The 23713-nt window shown below is 48.1% G+C and overlaps 1 protein-coding gene across 3 annotated transcripts in view; it reads right to left on the bottom strand.

Moving 5' to 3' along the window:
* The window catches only part of ARHGEF37 (Rho guanine nucleotide exchange factor 37), a 77383-nt gene that overhangs the window by 25589 nt on the left and 28081 nt on the right, over nucleotides 1-23713 (bottom strand). For all 3 annotated transcript variants that reach the window (XM_047779024.1, XM_047779025.1, XM_047779023.1), the window contains exons 2-4: nucleotides 17206-17402; nucleotides 15463-15586; nucleotides 7881-8028 (exon numbers count right to left, since the gene is read on the bottom strand). In XM_047779024.1, coding sequence (XP_047634980.1) covers nucleotides 7881-8028; nucleotides 15463-15586; nucleotides 17206-17391 — 458 coding nt within the window. In that variant the 5' untranslated portion in view covers nucleotides 17392-17402. The remainder of the gene's footprint in view (nucleotides 1-7880; nucleotides 8029-15462; nucleotides 15587-17205; nucleotides 17403-23713) is intronic.

Raw genomic sequence — 23713 nt, 5'->3', positions numbered from 1 at the left:
GGTCCCTGCCCTTGCTCAGTGGGTTAACGATCCGGCGTTGCCGTGAGCTGTGGTGTAGGTTGCAGACGTGGCTCGGATCCCGCGTTGCTGTGGCTCTGGCGTAGGCCGGTGGCTACAGCTCCGATTGGACCCCTAGCCTGGGAACCTCCATATGCCGCGGGAGCGGCCCAAGAAATAGCAACAACAACAACAACAACAACAAAAATAACTTTACCAAAAAGAGTCCCTGAAGCACAACTACTTCCGTTTCTCTACAACCTCTTCTGATCTCTAACATATATATGCAGTTCACCTGTTATGTTCTCGTAACTGATCTTTTGACTTGGGATTTCATCTTGAGAGCACGATGCCCTGAGAGTCTCCTGGAAATCGTCTCCAGGTCTTCTTAAAGGACGCGCTTGCGCACGGCCACCACAACAGTCTCCAGGAACACACACGGACACAGACGTGTGCCTGAGGCTGGTTTTTGCAGGAAACAGTAATTTACTTCTCATCTAAAAGCTTTGCGTATAGTCTTTCATAGAAAATCCTCATTGTGCAACCATTTGGGGCATGTACATCGTCAAATGGATCATGTCTGTACATTGTGTAACGACTGAAAAGCACATGAATGTTAATCTATTTTGAACTTTGTAAAAAAAAAAAAAACCTCGAGTTGTGAATGCTCTCCTAGTTTCTCTGTCCATCTCAAGTTCCATGTGTGTGCATGCACGTGTGTGTGTATGTAATAACACATTGTAAGAAACAAATTACTTTAAAAAAAATAAAAGAAAATGGAGAGCTAAAAAAAAAAGAGGACACAAATAGGTGGAAAGACATACCATGCTCTTGGACTGGAAAAATCGATATTATCAAAATAACTATACTTCCCAAGGCAATCTACAGATTCAATGCAATTGTTATCAAATTACCAAGGACATCACCCACAGAACTAGAACAAAGTATTTTAACGTTTGTTTGTAGGCACAAAAGACCCAGAAGAGCTAAATCCATCCTGAGAAAGAAAAAATGGAGCTGGAGGAATCAGGCACCCTGACTTCAGACTATACTACAAAGCTATGGTCATCAAAACCATATAGTACTGGCCCAAAACCAGAAATATGGCTCAGTGGAACAGGATAGAGAGCTCAGAATTAAACCTACACACCTTCAGTCAACTAATATATGACAAAGGAGGCAAGAATATACAATGGAGGAGTTACCGTCGTGGCGCAGTGGTTAACGAATCCGACTAGGAGCCATGAGGTTGCGGGTTCGGTCCCTGCCCTTGCTCAGTGGGTTAACGATCTGGCGTTGCCGTGAGCTGTGGTGTAGGTTGCAGACGCAGCTCGGATCCCGCATTGCTGTGGCTCTGGCGTAGGCCGGTGGCTACAGCTCCGATTCAACCCCTGGCCTGGGAACCTCCATATGCCGCGGGAGCGGCCCAAGAAATAGCAACAACAACAACAACAACAAAAAAGACAAAAGACAAAAGACAAAAAAAAATATATATATATATATACAATGGAGAAAGGACAGTCCCTTTGATAAGTGATGCTGGGAAAACTGGACAGCTATATGTAAAAGAATGAAATTAGAACACTTCCTAACTCCACACACAAAAATAAACTCAAAATGGATTAAAGACCTAGATATAAGACTGGATATTATAAAACTCTTAGAGGAACACAGGCTGAACATTCTCAGACATAAATCACAGCAATATCTTCTCAGACCCACCTCCTAGAGTAATGACAATAAAAACAAAAACAAACAAATGGGACATAAACAAACTTAAAAGTTTCTGCACAGCAAAGGAAACCCTAAACAAAACAAAAAAACAATCCACAGAATGGGAGAAAATGTCTGTAAATGAAGTGACTGACAAAGGATTAATCTCCAAAATGTATAAATACCTCCTGCAGCTCAATACCAAAAAAACAAACAACTCCATCAAAAAATGGGCAGAAGATCTGAACAGACAATTCTCCAAAGACATACAGACGGCCAAAAACCATGTGAAAAGATGCTCAACATCACTCATTATTAGAGAAATGCAAATCAAAACTGCTATGAGGTACCACCTTGCAGTGGCCAGAAGGGCCATCATCAAAAAGTCTACAAATAAAAAGTGCTGGAGAGGGCGTGGAGAAAAGGGAACCCTCCTACACTGTTGGTGGGAATGTAAACTGGTGCAACCACTGTGGAAAACAGTGCGGAGATGCCTCAGAAAACTAAAAAGAGAATTACCATTTGATCCAGCAGTCCCACTCCTGGGCATCTATTCAGAGAAAACCACGACTCAAAAAGACACATGTACTCCAGTGTTCACTGCAGCACTATTTGCAATAGCCAAGACATGGAAACAACCTAAATGTCCATCGACAAAGGAGTGGATCAAGAAGATGTGGTCCATATACACAATGGAATATTACTCAGCCATAAAAAGGAAAGAAACAAAGGGATTTGCAGCAACATGGATGGACCTAGAAATTATCATGCTAAGTGAAGGTAGTCAGACACCAATGTCACATGCTCTCACGTACATGTGGAACCTAAGAAAAAGGACTCCTAAGCAAAGTAAGTCAGAAAGAGAAAGACAAATACCACATGGTATCACTTCTATCTGGGATCTAACATATGGCACAAAGGAACCTTTCCACAGAAAAGAAACCCATGGACATGGAGAACAGACGTGTGGTTGCCAAGGGGGAGGGGCAGGGAGTGGGAGGGACTGGGAATTTGGGGTTAAAAGGTGCAAACTATTGCCTTTGGAATGGATAAGCATTGAGATCCTGCTGCGTAGCACTGGGAACTATGTCTGGTCACTTATGATGGAGCCTGATAATGTGAGAAAAAAGAATGCATACATGTATGTGTAACTGGGTCACCATGCTGGACAGTAGAAAAAGGGCAGAACACTGTAAAATAGCCATGATGGTAAAAATAAAAATCATTATTAAAATAAAAAGACCGGATGAAAAAATAAATAAAAATAAAAATACAAAAAAGGGATACCATGAACTTCTTTGCAGAACAGATACAGACTCACAGACTTTGAAAACGTTTTGGTTTCCTAAGGAGACAGGTTGGGGGGCGGGGGGAAGGGCTGGGGGGTTGGGAAGGAAACGCTGTGAAGCTGGGTTGTGCTGATCGCTGTCCAGCCATAAGTGCAATAAAACCCACTGAGTTCCAAACAAGCGAATAAATAAATTAAAATATTAAAAAAAACTACCAGGAAAGCTGAAATGAACATACAGCCCTATGTAAAGAAAAAAATAAGTAGGTTAGGTACAGGCATCTGATGGCTTTACAGTATTTTCCAGTGTGCCGGGGCACAAGCACCCGCACACTGAATTACATATTACTTGGGAGTTCTCTTGCAGTGCAGTGGGTTAGGCATCCAGCACTGTCACTGGAGCACTTTGGGTAGTTGCTGTGGCTCAGGTTCAATTCCTGGCGCAGGACCTTCCATATGCTAAGAGTGCAGCCAAGGGGGGGAAAAAAAGGAATACAAAAGAAATACACATCACTCCAGGCAGAGCCTTCTTCCTGCCCACTTGCAACACTCACAAGCATCCTATTGCAATAAATCTATTTCTTGCCTATCAGAGAAAAAGAAATACAGGGAGCTCCCAGTGTGATGCAGTGGAAATGAATCTGACTAGTATCCATGAGGAAGCAGGTTTGATCCCTGGCCTCGTTCAAGGGGTCAAGGATCCGGTGTTGCTGTGAGCTGTGGTGTAGGTTGCAGATGCAGCTCTGATTCGACACCTAGCCTGGGAACTTCCATATGCCGCACCTGGGGCCCTAGGAAAAAAAAAAAAAACAAAGAAAAAGAAATACATATGACTTTATTAGAAACTGTTTTTCTTTTATTTCTCCTTTAATTATAATTCATCCATTATATTGAGTTGTTTTCCAGTTACGTACATAGGCAGGAGAAATGTGGGGTTTTTTCCCCCCAAATGTAACTCAGTATAATAATTTGTTTAGGAGTTCCTGTCGTGGCACAGTAGTTAACGAATCCGACTAAGAAATATGAGGTGGTGGGTTCGATCCCTTGCCTTGCTCAGAGGGTTAAGGACCCAGCGTTGCTGTGAGCTGCGGTATAGGTTGCAGACGTGGCTTGGATCCTGCGTTGCTGTGTCTCTGGCGTAGGCTGGTGGCTAAAGCTCCAATTGGACCCCTAGCCTGGGAACCTCCATATGCCGTGGGAGTGGCCCAAGAAATGGCAAAAAGACCTAAATAAATAAATAAATAAATAAATAAATAAACTGTTTAATGTTTCTTATAAAAAGGGGGCCTTGGGGCCAACAAAGCTGAGAACAGAGCGGTCTCTCTGAAGCGCAGGCCCTGCCTGGACAAGATAACTACGATAGCTGGGGATTAGTATGCAGGGCTCGCACACAGTGAGTCTCTGTCCCCAGGAGCTGCTGTTATTACTCCCACTCTACATGTAGGGACAGTGGGTTCTGAGACATGAACCGGCTCTGCCAAGGTGAATAAGGTGCAGAGGCCGATCCACTGCCAGGCAGCCTGGTGCCAAAGCCCAGGAGAAAAGCCTGGCCTGGCCTGGAGAGGAAAGACCAGAGTGCAGAAGCTGCGATGACTGCCACCTCGGTGCCAACTAGGGCCCCACACGGTGTTTCTAAATGATGAATGAGATGCCAATATTCAACCCTTGGGAGCGCTACATCAAGGTTCCTGGTTTCTCTTGAAAGATCAGAAGATCTGGCCACAGTGGAATCACATTTTCACGTGGCAACTGAGGCAGAGAGTTGCAAAAAATGGCTGCAATTACTTCTTCTCTGAATCTACGCCCTTCGAATATGTCCTGGAAGCTTCTCCCGTCAAGAAGCGGAGTCTTCTTCTCTACCCCTGAGGCTGGCACAGCATGCCAGTGCCCAAGTGAGGCCTGAAAAGGCAGAGCTGGGCGTTCCGGTCGCGACTCGGTGGCAACGAACTCGACTGGCACCCATGAGGACTCGGGTTCAATCCCTGGCCTCGCTCAGGGGGTTAGGGGTCTGGCATTGCCATGAGCTGCAGTGTGTGTTGCACATGTGGCTCAGATCTGGTGTTGCTGTGGCTGTGGTGTAGGTCAGTAACTACAGCTCTGATTCGACCCCTAGCCTGGAAACTTCCATATGCTACAGGGGTGGTCCTAAAAAGACGAAACAAAACAAAACAAGGCAGAGCTGAGTCAGCTCATGTGTTCCTGATACATAAGGGAGCCCAGCCAACATCAGCAGACCTGACCGGCAGTTGACCACAGACACGGGGTGTTCAGCCAGGACTAGAAGAATCATTTCCTGGGCCCGGCTAAATTGCTAACATGCAGAAGTGTGACCTTAAAAAAAAGGTTTGCTTTAAGCATATTTTAGGGGTGGTTTATATTTTAAACCACCATCTTTGGGGTGGTTATATAGAAAAAGGGCTACTCAACTGAGCCCCAATCAGCTGAGGCTGGCTGCAGCTGCACTCGGCTCGGGGGCAGCTGGCTCTGGTTTGCCACAGTGCCCACTACGCCTTTCTGTCCCGTATCTGGCATCTCGCTTCCCTCATTTCTGCTACCTGCTTCACGCCTGTAGAAATGTATTCAGGGACCCTTGCAAAAGCCTAAGTTTATAAGATCCATGAAGGGATCAAAGGACTCAAAGGAGCAAACAAATGTAGGTTTCTCTGGAGGCCGGCAGAGCCAGGACACAGGGACTTCAAAAGGAAGCTTCAGGGAGCAGAAAGGCGGGATAAGACTCGGGAGAGACGAAGGGAAGGTAGCAGGAGGCTGCACACGAGATAGTATCAACCTCAAAGACCAAAGCTGCACTGTCTTTCCCTTGGGCTTAAAGGAAGCGTCTCGGGGAGACGGAATGACAGTAACAAACTCTGCTCCTCCCACACTCATTTTCTGATTTTCAGAAAAGGACCTTCATCTACCTTCATTTGGTGATTCTGTCCTGGAGAAAATACAAGCCTTTTTAAAACAGAAAAGATGTAGAAAATTCACAGGCGAGGGAATACGAAGGCCTCCTAAACACCAAAAAAGATCGACTTGAACGATAAGAAGAATGCAAAATGAAACCATACTGAGATGCCACTTTTCACCTATTTCAGCGGCAAACACACTAAAATTTAACAACACACTCTGCTGGTGAAGCTGTGGGGAGAGAGACACCCTCATGGGACTGTGTGTTGGTATGGGCTTTACAGAGGGGACTTTTGCAATGTTAGCCTACGTTACTGATACCCACGCCTATGACGCAGCCATTCCACATCGGGAAGTTTACCCTTGCACCTCAGTAAAACAACACATGTTCAGGAACAAACTCTGTAGCATTATCTGTACTATCAAAAGAATAGAAAAAAATCACTGTCTACCAACAGAGACCAGTTAAATAAACTGGAACAGCCACATGGTAGGAAAAAATGCAGCAATTCAAAGGATAACACACATATGGACTGAAAAGGAAAGACCTCCAAGATGTAAGCGAAAAAATTTATAAACTTTCATTTAAAAGCTGGGAAAGGAAGAGCATATATTTGTATTTGCTTGTACAGGCATATAGCAACTCTGCAAAGCTCCATAAGTAATTTATAAGTGGTTCCATTAACTTTGTGCTTACGAGCAGGAATCGGGTAGATAAAGGGACACGGTTGGGAAGATTTTTTTAACTGTATCAACTAAAGTGTTTTAACTCTTTCAAACCATTACCTGTTACCTGTTCAAATTTTTGATTTTAAAAAATCTGTTCTGGGAGTTCGATGGTGGTTCAGGGGAAATGAACCTGACTAGTAGCCATGAGGATGCAGGTTCGATCCCTGGCTTCACTCAGTGGGTTAAGGATCCAGTGTTGCCATGAGCTGTGGTGTAGGTTACAGATGGGGCTCAGATCCAGTGTTGCGGTGGCTGTGACTTAAGCCAAAGGCTACAGCTCCGATGCAACCCCCAGCCTGTGAACTTCCATATGCCACAGGCAAGGCCCTAAAAAGACCCAATTTTGCTCTCTGTGTATCTCCATCTGGAGGCCAACCAGAGCAGTTACGGTCTTTTTCTACTGGGCAGGACTCCAGCCACCTGTGGAGAGGGCTCCCCGGGTGATTCAAACCTTCCTCCTGCCAGTTGTTTGCGGCACACAGTTCCCACATCACAGTGCCCTTCCTGTGTAGTCATGAGTGCTGTTCACCAAAGCTTTCTCCTCTTCCTCTTTTGAACAAATGGCAGGACGGTATGCCCCGGCCCCCCAGTTGCCAGACAAAGTCATGTGATCAGTTCTGGCCCATGATTATAATAAGCAATGGGCATTGCTTCTGGACTAGAGCATTTATCTTTTTTCTTTTTTTTTTTTGCTTTTTAGGGCCGCACTTGCAACATATGAAGGTTCCCAGGCTAGGGGTCAAATCAGAGCTACAGCTACCAGCCTACGCTACAGCCACAGCAAGGTGTGATTCGAGCCGTGTCTACGACCTACACCACAGCTCACGACAGCATCAGATCCCTGACCCACTGAGTGCGGCCAGGCATTGAACCTGCATCCTCATGGATGCTAGTCAGATTGGTTTCCGCTGCACTAGGACAGGAACTCGCTCGCCTAGAGCATTTAGTTCCAGCATTAGACCCTCCAGAGAGCTCTTTGTTCCTTTGCCAAGTCCCTGACAGTGTTCCAGAGAGTGCCTGCAGTCCACTTGGGTCCTGGGGTGAGGATGACACAGAAGCCCCAAGGTAACCCACGAGGGAGAATAGGTAGGGTGGAAACCGTGCAATTTGAAACCCGAGAGCTGGGGTTGTCTCTGCAGCACAGCCCAGCTTAACTGACCAGGACGTGCCTGAAGCGGTGTGAGCAGCAGGTGGGGGCGACCTGAACAGCCCCTGACCTCCGAGTCCAGGGGGTCCCAGTACTCACAGCACCGCCTCGATGGTGCGCTGGATCCCCTGCTGCAGCTCTGGATCCTTCTGGTAGTTCTCCACCAGCAGCAAGGCCTGTTCGTAGCTGGCACAGTAGACCTTATAGACTTGCTCCAGCTCCTCTTGGAATTCCAGGAATAAGTCACCTGACGGAGAAAAGGCCAACGAGGAGTTCTCAAAAACATGTCAGGTCTGTACGTCCTCTTACATAGGACAGGGGGTGGAGAGCGGCACAGCGCAGCTCCAGCTCGGGAGTGAGACTGCCAGGCTTCACCAGCGTTGTCACCCTGGACAAGTCCCCTCATCTGCCTGAGCTTCTGGGTTTTGTTTTTGTGTTTTGTTTTTGTTTTTCTTTTTTTTTTTAGGGCTGCTTCCCACGGCATATGGAGGTTCCCAGGCTAGGGGTCTTATCAGAGCTGTAGCTGCTGGCCTATACCAGAGCCACAGCAATGCAGGATTTGGGCCTCATCTGCAACCTATACCACACAGCTCATGGCAACACCAGACCCTTAACCCACTGAGCAAGGCCAGGGATCGAACCTGAAACCTCATGGTTCCTAGTCGGACTCATTAACCACTGCGCCACGACGGGAACTCCAACATTATTCTAAGTAATAAGAAATAGTGATGCTACGTGCATCCAATATGATGCCCTCAGGACACCACAGTGACTACAATATTCCTGACAAAAGTGTATAACCTAAATTTAACAATGAAAATAATTTTAATTTGATAAATCATATAAAATATAGAAGTTACATTATAATACAAAATTATAAAATATGGATTTTACATATAGGCTTTTACAAAATATGAAAAATCTTTTTTTTGCATTTTAGGGCCACCCCTGTGGCATATGGAAGTTCTCTGGCTAGGGGTCGAATCAGAGATGCAGCTTCGGGCCTACACCACAGCCACAGCAACACAGGATCTAAGCCGTGTCTTCGACCTACACCACAGCTCACGGCAATGCTGGATCCTTAACCACTGAGCGAGGCCAGGGATCAAACCTGCATCCTCACGGATATTAGTCAAGGTCATCACCGCTGAGCCACAAGAGGAACACCCAATTAATTTTAACTTTAATAATTAAAATCTTAAATCTAGGAGTTCCCATCGTGGCGCAGTGGTTAACGAATCCGCCTAGGAACCACGAGGTTGCGGGTTCAATCCCTGCCCTTGCTCAGTGGGTTAAGGATCCGGCGTTGCCGTGAGCTGTGGTGTAGGTTGCAGACGCGGCTTGGATCCCGTGTTGCTGTGGTTCTGGTGTAGGCCAGCGGCTACAGCTCTGATTGGACCCCTAGCCTGGGAACCTCCATATGATGCAGGAGCGGCCCAAGAAATGGCAAAAAGACAAAAAAACACGGAAACAAATAAAATCTTAAATCTATAAAGTCACTAAAGACAAGGAAAGACCGAAGAAGACTAAGGGAACATGACAATAAAATGAAATGTATCCCAGACTCGGTCCTGGACCAGAAAAAGGACATTAATAGGAAACCTGGCAAAACGTGAATCAGGTATTCAGTGTTGACAGGGTTGAACTGATGAAAATCTCCTCATTTTAATAACAGTACTACGGATTTGTAAGATGTAAAAATTAGGAAAGGGGGAAGAAGGCAGCTCTCTGTATGATTTTTGTAACTTTTCTGTGTGTCTAACATTATTTCGAGATAAAAAGTGTAAAAAGAACCTTGAAGAAGAGTTCCTGCTGTGGCGCAGTGGGCTAAGAACCCGAATGCAGTAGCCAGGGTTGCTGCAGAGGTACAGTTCAATCCCCAGGCCAGCACAGTTGGTTAAAGGATCCAGCTTTGCCAAAGCTGTGGTGTAGGCTGTAGCTGTGGCTTGGATTCAATTCCTGGCCAGGGAACTTCCATATGTCATGGGTGCAGCCATTTAAAAAAAAAAAAGAAAGAAAGAAAAACGGAACCTCGCAGACATCATGGTAAGTGAAATAAGCCAGTTACAAAAGTACCAATACTGTGTGATTCCATTACATGCAGTAGCTGGAAGGGTCAGCTCCTAGACACGGCAAGTAGAACGTGGTCCCCAGGGGCTGCTCACCAGTTTGAAGGTGAAAAAGTTCTGGGCATGAACAGCAGTGACGGTGGCACAACGGTGTAGAAGTACTTCACGCCACTAACCACACACTTAAAAATGTTAAAATAGCAAATTTTACGTTACGTGTATTCTAGTACAATGACAACCGAAACTTAAAAAAAGACTTTTAGGAGCTCCCCCCCCGCCGCCCGCCGCCCCACCATGGCTCAGAGGTAACAAATCCAGCTGGTATCCGTGAGGATGTGGGTTCGATCCCTGGCCTCGCTCAGTGGGCTGGAGATCCGGTGTTGCCTTGAGCTGTGGTGTAGGTCGCAGACATGATTCGGATCCCGCGCTGCTGTGGCTATGGTATAGACCAGCAGCTGCAGCTCCAATTAGACGCCTAGCCTGGGAACCTCCATGTGCCCAGATGTGGCCCAAAAAAGAAAAAAAAAAAAAAAAAGACTTTAAAACCCTACACGCTAATGTTATAGCAGCTATATTCGTAACTGCCAAAGCCTAGAAGCCCCCCAAGTTGTCCTCCAGTAGGTAAATAGATAAATACACTGTGTGATATCCACACAATGGAATATGATTCAGTGATTTAAAAAAAAAAAAAAGAAATGAGATATTAAACCAGGAAAAGACACGGAGAAACCGTAAATGTGAATTATCAGATGAGAGAAACCATTCTGGAAAGGCCGCATTCTCCAAGGTTCCAGCAATATAACATTCTAGGAAAGACAACACTCTGGAAACGGTAAAAAGATCACTGATTTCCAGGGGCTGGGCTGGGGTAGAGGGAACAGGCAGCACACGGAGGAGAAACTCTGGGTAAGATACTGTGAGAACGGTGGCATCAGACACTATACACTAGCCTAAACCCACAGACTGAGCGACACAGAGCGAGCCCCAAGGGACGCTGTGGACGTCAGTCAATGAAGATACATCGCGACGGACTGGTCAGTGGTAATAAACGGACCACTAACGCAAGGTTTGGATAACGGGTCAAACTCTGTATGGGGCAGAGTTACATGGGAGCTCTCTGTACTTCCTACTTAATTTTTCTGTACATCTAAAAGGGCTCTAAAAAGTAAAGTCTAGGAGTTCCCGTCGTGGCGCAGTGGTTAACGAATCCGACTTGGAACCATGAGGTTGCGGGTTCGGTCCCTGCCCTTGCTCAGTGGGTTAACGATCCGGCGTTGCCGTGAGCTGTGGTGTAGGTTGCAGACGCGGCTCGGGTCCCGCATTGCTGTGGCTCTGGCGTAGGCCGGTGGCTACAGCTCCGATTCAACCCCTAGCCTGGGAACCTCCATATGCCGCGGGAGCGGCCCAAGAAATAGCAACAACAACAAAAAAAAAAAGACAAAAGACAAATAAATAAATAAATAAATAAAATAAAAAATAAAAAGTAAAGTCTATTAGAGCCACAACATGTTGAGACCAAAGCAGGGGTCAAAAACGGCAATAGGAACAGCTATTAGAAGGCTACTACGGACACGCAGGCAAGAGCATCTGGATGTCTATCTGGGGGTCGGGGGAGTGATAAGGCTGAAGAGAAAGGTGTTTACCACAAAAGCCAAGTAAGCCGTGGGCCAAAGGATGCCCCGTGACCCTACTTCCTGCCAATGCTGCGGGCTATGCTTCTGAAATGCACCAGGACCCCCTAAGGGACACATCCAATGGTCCCAGACAAGCAGGGTCCAGCTCGCAGTAAGACCCCCTCAAATGAGACCACCACCCGGGACCAGAGCCCTTGCCCAGGGCCCGTGGTGTCAATCCCTCCAGAGCACTCGCTCAGGAGATGCCCCCAGAATGAGGGAGACGGGGTCCTCGGAAGATGCCCTGAAACTGAAGCCAGGAGAAGGTGTGCGATGGGACGTCAGCCCGCCGCAGAGCCGATCCCACCAGGAGAGGGCCTGGGCGCGGCTCTGAAACCCAGGCAGGTCCCACCTTCTCCTTTGCCAGGGTGATTCTGCAGGAATGCCACCAATGCCGCAGAGGCCGTGGTCACACCGCGGTGGCCAGGGGCGGGACGGTTCAGGACCCGGAGGCTGGAGGAAGGCAACGCCCAAGAGCAGGCTGGCCAAGGAAGCAGGGATGCTCGGGCACCAAAGACTCCGGTCCTTTCCTCCTGCCCTTCCTACCCACAGACTGTGAAGAAGGAGGGGACTCCTCCACTAGCGGGGGGGATGGGAAGGGAGGCGGGAGGTCAAGCTCTGGCTGGGTTCACACCGCGACTGCCGCATCAAGCTGTGCAACCTTAGGGAAGTCGTGTACACGAGTCTCAGGATTTCTTTAGTCAAACGGGAATAACAATAATAACCAGCAAGCAACTGTGTCATGAGAACACAAAGGGCTGCTAAGGTCAGCTGCCCAGTCATGGCTGGCACCGAAATGGGCACTACTTTCACGTGGAAGGCACAAGACAGGCCCAGCGACGTGAAGGAGCTATGGGTGGCAGAACTTTGTGCATCAGACTCCAAAGCCTCTGCTCTAAACCTCTCGGCCTGCAAGCCACGGCCACACGTGGCTCCTGGGCGCCTGAAACACGGAGAATCCCAATGAGACATGTTGTCGGTGTAAAAAGCACTGATTCCAAAGACTTCGTACCAAAAAAGAATAAAATACTGGGTTAAATAAGATATATCATTAAAATGAATTTCCCTTGTTTTAGTTTTTTTCATGTAGCCATTCAAAAATTTTAAATTAAATTTGGGGCTCATGTTGTATTTTTTTTATTTCATTTTATTTTATTTATTTATTTATTTGCTTTTTTAGGGCTGCACCTGCGGCATATGAGGTTCCCAGGCTAGGGGTTGAATCGGAGCTGTATACACCACAGCCACAGCAACACCCAATCTGAGCCGCATCTGCGACCTACACCTCAGCTCAGAGCAACGCCGGATCCTTAATCCACTGAGAGAGGCCAGGGATCGAACCTGAGGCCAGGGATCGAACCTGTGTCCTTATGCATACTAGTCAGACTCGGAACCTCTGAGCCACAATGGGAATTGTGCATTTCTTCTAAACAGCACTGATCTAGGGCGTGGAGCCTTCCAGTGACAGAACCCTGTGCGGGGGGGGGGGGGGGGGCCGGAGGGCGGGGGACGGGGACTCCTGTGAACACCTGGGTAGTGTCTGGACAAGGAAGCTAACTCATTTGGGAGGGAAAACTCTGAAAAAACAGCCAAGCTTGAGGTCCAAAAATCCTTTAAAACGCAGCTAAGGAATGCGGAAAAGGACCTTCTTTGCATAGTAGGGCCTGGGGGCAGGGCAGGGAACAGAGTGAGCTGGCAAGGGCCAGCTGCGCAGGGGAGAAGAAAGGCCATGTGGATCCTTTGTGCTGGCTAACCATGGGCGGGTGCAAAGGATGAGGTTGCTTTCTGTAGACTCAGTAAAACCCAGGAAACAGATGCTCAGTTACATTTGAACTTTAGGGAAATAACAAAAAATGTTTTCATACAAGTATGTCCCAAATGTTGCATGGGATAAACTTACACTAAAACATGACTCACCGATTTGTGAAATTCAAACATACCTGGGCATCCTGGGGAAGTCACGAAGGCAGGGCACAGAGATATCATCGGGAATGCCGGGGAGAAAGCAGCAGCTTGACGTTTTGCAAGTCAAGCAGGAAGGCAGAGCCGGACAAGCGAGGCCCTTAACAAGGACTTGGGTGGAACCTCAGAAGCCACAGCAACAGAAGATCCTGACCTAAGAAGCCCCAGACCCTTGGGTGGTCTTCAACCTGAGGCTATACCAATTTCCATTCAAATAAGTGGTAATTATTAACAGGAACAAGTGTAAAATGATGAAAGGTAAGAATATCTAACCAGATAATTTAGAAAATCTTGATCTTGGAGTTCCCATGTGGCTCAATGGGTTAAGGCTCCAGAACTGTCACTGCAGTGGCTCGGGTTGCTGCTGTGGCGTGGGTTTGATCCCCAGCCCAGGAACTTCTGCATGCTGAGGGTGTGGCCAAAATAAATAAATAAACAGGAGTTCCCGTCGTGGCGCAGTGGTTAACGAGTCCGACGAGGAACCATGAGGTTGCGGGTTCGATCCCTGGCCTCGCTCAGTGGGTTAAGGACCCGGCATTCCTGTGAGCTGGGGTGTAGGTCGCAGACATGGCTCGGATCCCGCGTTGCTGTGGCTCTGGCGTGGGCCAGCGGCTACAGCTCCGATTAGACCCCTAGCCTGGGAACCCCCATATGCCATGAGAGCGGCCCTAGAAAAGGCAGAAAGACAAAAATAAAATAAAATAAAATAAATAAAATTGCTGAGAGCGGAAAAACATGGGTGTGTTATTTTTCATCCCCATCATGGTCATTTACGTCTCGGAAAAGGTGGGAGACCGGAGGTGCAAAGGCCGGGGGTACTTGGGTGGACGCCCCACCTCATCCCCTTTTCTGCCCGACACCATTCACCCTTGTCCCGACCCCACTTGAAAGCCTCGGGGAATGGAGATGTCGCCAAGGAGACGCAGAGCAGCCGGCGGCAAGAGACGCGAAGACGGGGATGAGGCTCACACCTCTCGTCCCTCCTCCTCTGTGTCTGGTCATCCGGAACCACTTCGGAACCAGGAGGCCACCTGCATCTCTCACCTGGGCACCTGGAAAGCCACCGGCTGGTCTCGCTGCTTCCACCTGCCCCCCTCTCCCAATCCACGACCCACAGCGTCCAAAGGGACCGTTGAAAAAGAAATCAGACCATGCTACGCCTCTGCTCAAAACGGCGCACAACTTGCCATGACATTTAGAATAAACCCACAGTCCTCACCACGGCATCGGGGGCCCAGACATCTGGTCCCTCCCGCCGCCTCCGTCTTGGTCCGGACGCTCTCCCCTCCTGAGCCCCCGGAACCACCCCACCTTCTCTCTGCCTGTCCTTTAGAGCGCCCAGGCTTCGGCCTGCCTCGGGGCCTCTGCACAGCGACCCTCTCCGCTCTCCCTCCAGCTCTGTCCACAGCCGGCTCCTCTCTCACACGCAAGTCTCAGCTCGCGTGTCCTCTGCTCAGGAGGCCTCCTCGCAGCTCGACAGTTATCACGAGGTGTTACTCTTCTCGTGACAGCTCACCACTTGACATTCCCCTGTTTATCTGGGTATCGTCTATCTCTCGCTAACTTGTTAACCCACAGGAACAGAAGGTCGGGCCCTCTGGTGGGTGCTGTGACCCGAGCACACAGCCCAGGGACTGGCACGCCGTCGGTGCCCCGCGGGTAACCGCAGAGGGAATGACCGTGGGCGAGCCCCAGACTAAAGTCTCAGCCGTGCCGCTCACGGTCGCGTGTCCGTGAGGAGGTCTCCCCCGTCTCCCGGCCTCAACCGCTTCATCTGTACAGTGACGGGGACTTTACAGGTGGACTGGATACTCCCGGAGGGTCCTGCGGCTCTGACACGCTATGTTTCAGGCGTGCCCAAGACAGCCCCTCATCGAGCTGCGCTGCCCTGAGGCCCTGCAGAGAGGGCGGCAATACCACATGCCAACAACGGCTGCCAGGAGCCCCGGGCTGGCCAGTGCCGGGCCCTTCGCTTACCGACCAGCCGCACTTGCTCCTCTCCCCTGGAGGCTGCGTCCTGCAGATCACGGAGCAGCCTGCTATTCACCTTGATGATGTCATCGATGTTGGAGAACAGGACATCCAGCTCTTCCTGTGGCAGCTGGAAGGGACAAAGACGTCAGGGCAGGCGGCCTGGGAGTTGGGCAGAGTGACCTCTTTGGTAGGCTTTGGACAGGAGTCCAGAACATTCACGCCATCAGGGGCCCACGACTCTCGGGAAGACTGTCCCAGTGGAGTGCTTGCAAGGACTTCGAAGTTTGGTAAATTAGACATTTTTATTACTCTTTAAGAGAGGAAGAAATGGCTCAGCTTGAAAGCTATTTTACCCTAGGTCTGCTGCCAACGACGCTATTTCTCATCTCCTTTTCCCCATCTGTCACATACGGGTGGGAAGGTGGACTTCTTTCCAGCTCTGACATACCTGGCAACTACGCCCATCACCCTGGATGTATTCTGAACTCTAGCCCCTATGAACTAAATTATACCGCTGTTAAAAGGATGCAGCATATCTAGATAGGAGCATGAACACGTACAGGCGAAGAGAGAGACAGATGTCCCGGATGCACAATCAAGAGATAAAAGCTAACTACAGAGAAAGACCTAGGAGTTTCCATTGTGGCTCAGCAGGTTCATTACCTGAAACAATAGCCGTGAAGATGTGGGTTCCATCCCTGGCCTTGCCCAGAGCATTAAGGATTCGGCGTTGCTGCAAGCTGCAGCACAGGTTGCAGATGTGGCTAGGATCCAGTGTTGCCATGACCGTGGTACAGACCACAGCTGCAGCTCTGATTTGACGCCTAGTCCAGGAACCTCCATATGCCGCAGGAGTGGCCTTAAAAAAGAAAAAGAGGAGAGAAAGAATGACTGCAGTAGCTCAGGTCACTGTGGAAGTGCAGGCGCCACCCCCATCCCGGCACAGTGGGTTAAAGCATCCGGCACTGCTGCAGCTGTGGCACAGGGCACAGCCACAGCTCAGATTCAGTCCCTGGCCTGGGAACTTCCTTATGCCTCGGGTGTGGCCATGAACAGGAAAAAAGAAATAAGAAAAAGAAGAAAAATATCTAGAGGATGCTCTTTCTTTGTTGAAATAGGTAACAATCTATAGTTGCTTATTTAATGCCTACGGAGAAAAACGCTAATTTCTGGAGGGTGAAAATACGAGAGGATTTCACCATCCACATTACCTGCTTCATGATTTCATTTGTTCAGTAAACACCAACGGAAGTATTCTTCATGTGTCAAGAACTGGGATACAGTGAACTAAAGAGTCTTTCCCCTTACGGAGCTTACATGCTAAGGGATGTAAATTTCAGGGAGAGCCTTATTATTTCTGAAATCGGGGTGGGGGGGAAGATGTGAAAAATGAACCCTAAAATAGAAACCCATCAGAGCTGATAACTTTTCCATGTTACCACTCTCCAAATGAGACCATCAGAAATAGGTCACTTAAAGCCAGCTGTTCTCAACTTCATAATGGGCTATTTTACCCATTAGCTCACGTAATTCTCGGAGGCAGTTATTCCTCTGCCCATTTAGCAGATGGACATACTAAGGCTTCAGTGTTAAAAGACTTACTGAAGGGTTTACACCCAGGCGACTCCGCATTCACCATGCCTGCCCCTCCATCAAGCCTGTCCCAGGAACGGATGCAAGGTCTCCGAAGCTGGGACCCACGTTTGCCCCTACGGAGACAGGCTGAGTGTAGTCCCTGGCAGGTACCTGCTGCAGGCGGCCCCTGATGTCCGAGGCACAGAGCTGGAGCACATGCAAATAGGAGACCTCGGTGTCGACGAGCTCCCTGACGGCCAGCCTCTGATGGAGCAAGGATCTGTCCTCAGAGACCAGACCTTCCCCATCTGGACTCCCTGTCCTGGAGGACAGCTCATCATCCGCAGGTTCGGTCATGTCAGCAGGTTCTGGGAAAGAGAAACACAACCCAACTCACTTCCGGGAGCTCTACTGGGACATGCTGTCTCTAATCCAAAGACTTCAAGTGGCCTAAAAACATCTCCAGCTGCCTACAGTCAAGATGAACCGCGTATTCGCTTTCGTGGGCAGTATCTGAACCAGCTTAGAAGGCAGAACGCAGTGCAGCTAACTGTGACTTAAAATTCACTTCCCAGGATTCAGACAATGTGCTTGCCCCGCTTTCCTTCTGCTCTTCCCCCCGGCTCCTGACCAGATTTCTTCGCCTGGCCCAGCTGAGTCTCTCTTACCGCCCCCCCCTTTCTCTGAGCAGCTCCCTCCTCTCCCTCCACTACCCACTGAGGCTTCACTGCCTTCACCTGGACTATCTCCACAGCCTCCAGGGTCGTTTTTTCAAGTGCGAATCCCTTTCCCACCTGCTGCCACCCACACCCCTTCATCCTGGCTATGCTTCCAGTTTAAACTTCCTGAAACAAAGCCTGTGATCTGGGTGTCCTCTGCTGTGAGACCGCGACGCTCCCTGCTGCTCTGGGGTCTCCCTCCAACCTTATTTTCCACTTTCCTGAGGCAGTTGTGTGCTTTTCTCCACACCTGCATGGTCATTTCCCGACTCTGTGCTTTCGCGCCTGCTGTGCCCCTCCCAAAGCTCTGTCCTCCGACACTCCTAAGGGCTTTCCTGATCCTTCCAGCCAGACGTACTTTTCTCCTTTATCTCTAAGTTTAAAAAGTACAAATGGCAATACAAGGAAAAAACCCTACTACGGAAGACCTAGAAATGCCAGATCAGCTACAGCAAACCTGTTTCACTGCATGGCAGGACTTGCAAGAGAGGGAAGGCCATCAGCACAGGTCCCCAAACAGGGCTTGAAAACCAGAGCAGGAGCGCCACGCTGATGCAGCTGTGGCCAAAGCAGACTGGCTGGGCAGGGAAGAAGGCACTGCCAAGCTCAGTAAACGCGACCTGGGTGTTAGTGCTGAGGCAGAGGCAGGGGACAAGCTCCTGTCCAGAACTAGGATCCTTCAAGCATGCCAGTGAAACGCCAGATCTGGACCCACGGCACCACCAGGGAACGCGAAGACCTGTATCGTTTTGTAAAGCACCAGGCAGAACTCACAAAAGTTAAAAATTCAGTCTCTGAAATTAAAAACTAAACAGGCAGCTTAAACATCTAGGAAAGAGGAGTTTCCTTCTGGTGCAGCAGGTTAAGGACCTGGTGCCATCACTGCAGCAGCCCAGGTTGCTGCTGTGGCGTGGGTTCCATCCCTGGCCAGGGAAATTTCACACGCTGTGGACACAGCTTCCCCCCAAAAAATTAGGAAAGAGAAATAGTAAAGGGGAAGGAGTTCCCCTCATGGAGCAGCAGAAACCAACCCGCCTAGGAACCACGAGGTTGCAGGTTCGATCCCCGGCCTCGCTCAGTGGGTTAAGGATCCAGCATTGCTGTGAGCTGTGGTGTAGGTCGCAGACTCGGCTCAGATCTGGCGTTGCTCTGGCGTAGGCCAGCAGCTACAGCTCCAATTAGACCCCTAGCCTGGAAACCTCCATATGCCGCGGGTGTGGCCCTGAAAAGACAAAAGACAAAAAGAAAAGGTAAAGGGGAAGATAGATATGAAGAAGTTATCCCGACTCTTAAAAAGAAAGAGAAAACCTGGAGTTCCCTGGTGGCCTAGTAGTTAAGGCTCTGGGATTGTTACTGCTGTGTCTCAGATGACTGCTGCTGTGCAGGTTTGATCCCTGGCCTGAAAACTTCCACAGGCCACAGGAGTAGAGAAAAAAAGAAAAAGAAAAATCATGGAAAATATACAAGAGAATTGAGGGATCTGGATATTGAAATAAGAAGGTCATGTATCAGAGTTTCCTTTGTGGTGCAGCAGAAACAAATCCAACTAGTATCCATGAGGACTCGGGTTGATTCCCAGCCTCACTCAGTGGGTCAGGGATCCGGTGTTGCCGTGAGCTGTGGCGCAGGTCGCAGACGCGGCTTGGATCTGGCGTTGCTGTGACTGGGGTGGAGGCCGGCAGCTGCAGCTCTGATTGGACCCCTAGCCTGGGAACTTTCATATGCTGCGGGTGTGGCCATTAAAAAAAAAGGAAAGTCGTGTATCCAATCTGTGTTCCAAAAGACAGAAAAAGGTGAGCAGAGGCAATACATGAAGAGCTGCCTAAACCACTCTTAGCCTTTTTGCCCATATACATTTTAGAATCGTTGTATTATGTTCCAGTTTTTTCAAAGCAGACCCCAAACCCCCAAACCCTGTTGAGAGTTTTGCTGAGATGTGTGGTGAACAGGTTTGGGTCAAGTTCTGTCTTTATGACGTTGACCCTTCCTATCCATGAACATTACTCTATCTTTACTTGTGACCAGCTTTTTTTATTTGGCCATACCCCCAGCAAGTGGAAGTTCCTGGGCCAGGGGTCAAATCCACACCACAGCAGGGACCCACACTGCTGCAGTGACAACGCCAGAGCCTTAACTCACTGCACCACGAGAGAACGCCTGTGACTAGTTCTTAAGTGTCCTTAAATAAAAGTTTATAATCTCCTTCATAAAGATCTTGCACATGGAGTTCCCTCCGTGGTGCAGCAGCAGGTTAAGATCTGGCATTGTCTTGTGGTGGTGCAGGTTTGATCCCCGGCCCACGCAGGGGACTAAGGATGTGGTCACAGCTGAGGCTTAGATTCTATCCCTGGCCCGGGAATGCTTCCTTGAGCCATGGAAGCGGCAAGGAAACAATCTCATACATCTTTATTTATTTGTTTGTTTGCTTTTAATTTATTTTTTTGTCTTTTTAGGGCCACACCTGTGGCATATCGAAGTTCCCAGGCTAGGGGTCGAATTGGAGCTGTAGCAGCCGGCCTCCACCCCAGCACAGCAGCGCGCGATCCTTAACCCACTGAGCGAGGTCAGGGATCGACCCTGTTTCCTCATGGATGCTGGTCAGGTTTGTTTCCCCTGAGCCGCGATGGGAACGCCCTAGCTTTTTTTATTTTTTATTTTTTTTTCTTTTCTCCCTATCTTTTTTAAAATTAAGATATTTAGAATGAAATAAATATGATGTATTATTATACTATTAAACCTTTCATTATGCTGCTGTTTTTCCTTAAACTGTGCTCTTAACATTGTTGGTACATATGGGAATATTATTTATTTATTTACTATGTATGTTTTGGCTGTGCCTGCAGCACATGGAAATCCCTGGGCCAGGGACTGAGCCTGAGCCACAGCAGTGACAACGCCAAATGTTTGACCACTAAGCTACCAGGGAACGCTGGAATACAACTTATTTTTGAGTACTGATCTCCAGGAAAATTGAGGAATTCTCATTTGTTCTTACATTGGATGTTCACTCCAAAGCTATAAAAGCATATAATTTGAAGAGATGGATAGTTCTACATGTGTGGTGAGAAAGAGCAACAGTTAATTCTACAATGTGTGTTCTGAAAAGCAGCCTGTCCTCTTCTCTCTCCCACTCCAGCCACTATCAGGCAATTCCTTCTGTCATTTTCAGCTGATTACTTTAAAGCATGTACCGCTCCTTCTTGAGCTTTCAGTTTGGGCAGTGCTCTTCAATCTCTGCTCTGGAAGATGAGGTTTCAGCGCCTTCCCACTCCCTCTCCATCACCCTGTCCTCTCGGGGCGTAATATGAATTAGATTGCCGGCATGATGACATGTGTAGATTATATTTATAACTAAATTAAATAGTGACATACAATTCCTCTTATTTTTTCTGCACATTTTCTTGGGGATCTTTTTTTTTTTTTTAAGGGCCGCACCTGTGGCATATGGAGGTTCCCAGACTAGGGGTCAAATTGAAGCTAGAGCTGCTTGCCTACGCCACAGCCACAGCAATACCAGTTCCAAGCCACGTCTGTGACCTACACCATAGTTCACGGCAGTGCCAGATCCTTAACCTCACTGAGCGAGGTCAGGGATCAAACCCACAACCGCATGGTTCCTAGTCAGATTTGTTTCCGCTGTGCCACGACGGGAACTCCGTGCACAATTTTTTGTTACAAAAATTTTTATAACAGTTGTTTTATTTTTGTTTGGTTCTTAGTTTTGTATATATTATCCGTGTAATTATGCCTAAATAAGCACCGTATTCTCTACCAATCCAATAACTCTGTTCTCAAGACATTCTCCTGCTCTTATTTGCTATCTGTCTACAGCCAACAGTCAGATTTAGGGTTTCCATTCCCGTGTCTTGGGGGTCCCTCAGCCTCTGTCACACAGGAAGTTACCATAAGGTAGGGGACCTGACCAATCAGATACAAAGATCTATTTGAAAGTCATAATAATTTAAAAGTATGATATTGGGAGTTCCCGTCGTGGCGCAGTGGTTAACGAATCCGACTAGGAACCATGAGGTTGCGGGTTCGGTCCCTGCCCTTGCTCAGTGGGTTAACGATCTGGCGTTGCCGTGAGCTGTGGTGTAGGTTGCAGACGCGGCTCGGATCCCGCGTTGCTGTGGCCCTGGCGTAGGCCGGTGGCTACAGCTCCGATTCGACCCCTAGCCTGGGAACCTCCATATGCCGCGGGAGCGGCCCAAGAAATAGCAGCAACAACAACAACAAAAGACAAAAGACAAAAAAATAAAAAATAAATAAAATAAAAGTACGATATTGACACAGGGGCAAAGAGATCAGTGGAGCAGATTAATGAGCCCAGAAACAGATCATAGTCAATGTGGAAACTTGACATACGCTACATGTCATTGTAAGTCACTGAGAGAAGGATGGTCCAGGGGACAACTGGCCTCCCTACAAAAAAAGAAAGAGGAGTTCCCCCATGGCTCAGCAGGTTAAGGATCTGGCATTGTCACTGCTGCAGCTCTGGTTACAGCTGTGGTGAAGGTTTAATTCCTGGCCCAGGAACTTCCACATGCCATGGGGGTGGCCAAAAAATAAAATAAAATAAGCAAATGCAATCCCACATATGTAAACAAATGTAATCCCACATCACACCCCAAATAAACTCCAGATGGATTAAAGACCTAAATGTTAAGTGTGAAGCTAAATTCTTAGAAGAAAACAGGAAAATATTTTTATACTCTCCAGATGGGAAGGATTTTTTCAACAGGACATAAAATGTACAAATCCCAAAAGAAAAGACTGATAAATCTGACTACAATAATACTGAGATGTTCTGTTCATAAACAGTTCTAGGAGTTCCCTTATGGTACAGCAGGTTAAGGATCCAGCATTGTCACCGCAGGGCTCAGGCCACTGCTGTGGTGCAGGTTTGATCCCGGCCCAGGAGCTTCCACAGGCTGTGGGTGGGGCCAAAAATTTTAAAAAAAGAATGTATGTAAATCATACACTATGTGTATTTGAATCATATCCTATGTATCCTTTTGAGACTGACTTTACTCAACCAGCATAAACCCTGGGGATTCACGTAAGCTGTTGTGTGTTACCAATGGTTCCTTCCTTTTTATTGCTGAGTATCTGAGACGTTTTATTTGTTTTCAACAAACTGAAGCAAGGAGTTCCCGTCGTGGTGCAGTGGTTAACGAATCTGACTAGGAACCACGAGGTTGTGGGTTCGATCCCTGGCCTTGCTCAGGGGGTTAAGGATCCAGTGTTGCCGTGAGCTGCAGTGTAGGTTGCAGCCCGGATCCTGCATTGCTGTGGCTCTGGCATAAGCCAGCAGCAAAAGCTCTAATTAGACCCCTAGCCTGGGAACCTCCATATGTGGTGGGAGCAGCCCTAGAAAAGACAAAAAGACAAAAAAAAAAAAAAACCAAAAAACTAAAGCAAATATGGTAAAAATGTTAAAACTAAACAAGGTGGGGGAGTAAGAACATGGGTACTCGTTTTGTTCTTTATTCTTTTCTGGACTGCTAAAATATTTTCTAATAGTGATTGACTGATTGGCTATGCCCATGGCATGCAAAGTTCCCAGGCCAACAATCAAATCTCTGTCACGGCGGGGACACGAGTCGCTACGGTGACAATGCCACGCCAGATCCTGAACCCACGGCACCACAGGAGAACTCCAAGATACGTCCTAACATTAAAAGTGGCACACACCCCCTCCAGCCTCGTACCCGAGATATTACAGCTAAGCCTCGTGTTCCTCTCACTAAGCTCTTGGAGACAAGAGGAGCGTCCATCCACTGTGTCCTCCTGTCTGACTCGCAAAGCTAAAACACACACACACACACGCACACACTCGAATGTGTATTTGCATATCTAAAGAGCCTTTTTTTCTTTAGGGCTGCACTTGCAGCATGTGGAAGTTCCCAGGCTAAGTAAGGGTTGAATCAGAGCTGTAGCTGCTGGCCTACACCACAGCC

This window comes from Phacochoerus africanus, chromosome 4 (genome assembly GCF_016906955.1).
Source record: "Phacochoerus africanus isolate WHEZ1 chromosome 4, ROS_Pafr_v1, whole genome shotgun sequence".
Taxonomy (NCBI): Eukaryota; Metazoa; Chordata; class Mammalia; order Artiodactyla; family Suidae; genus Phacochoerus; species Phacochoerus africanus.
The sequence above is the reverse complement of the archived record's forward strand: the minus strand, read 5'-3'. Positions and strand labels throughout refer to the sequence as shown.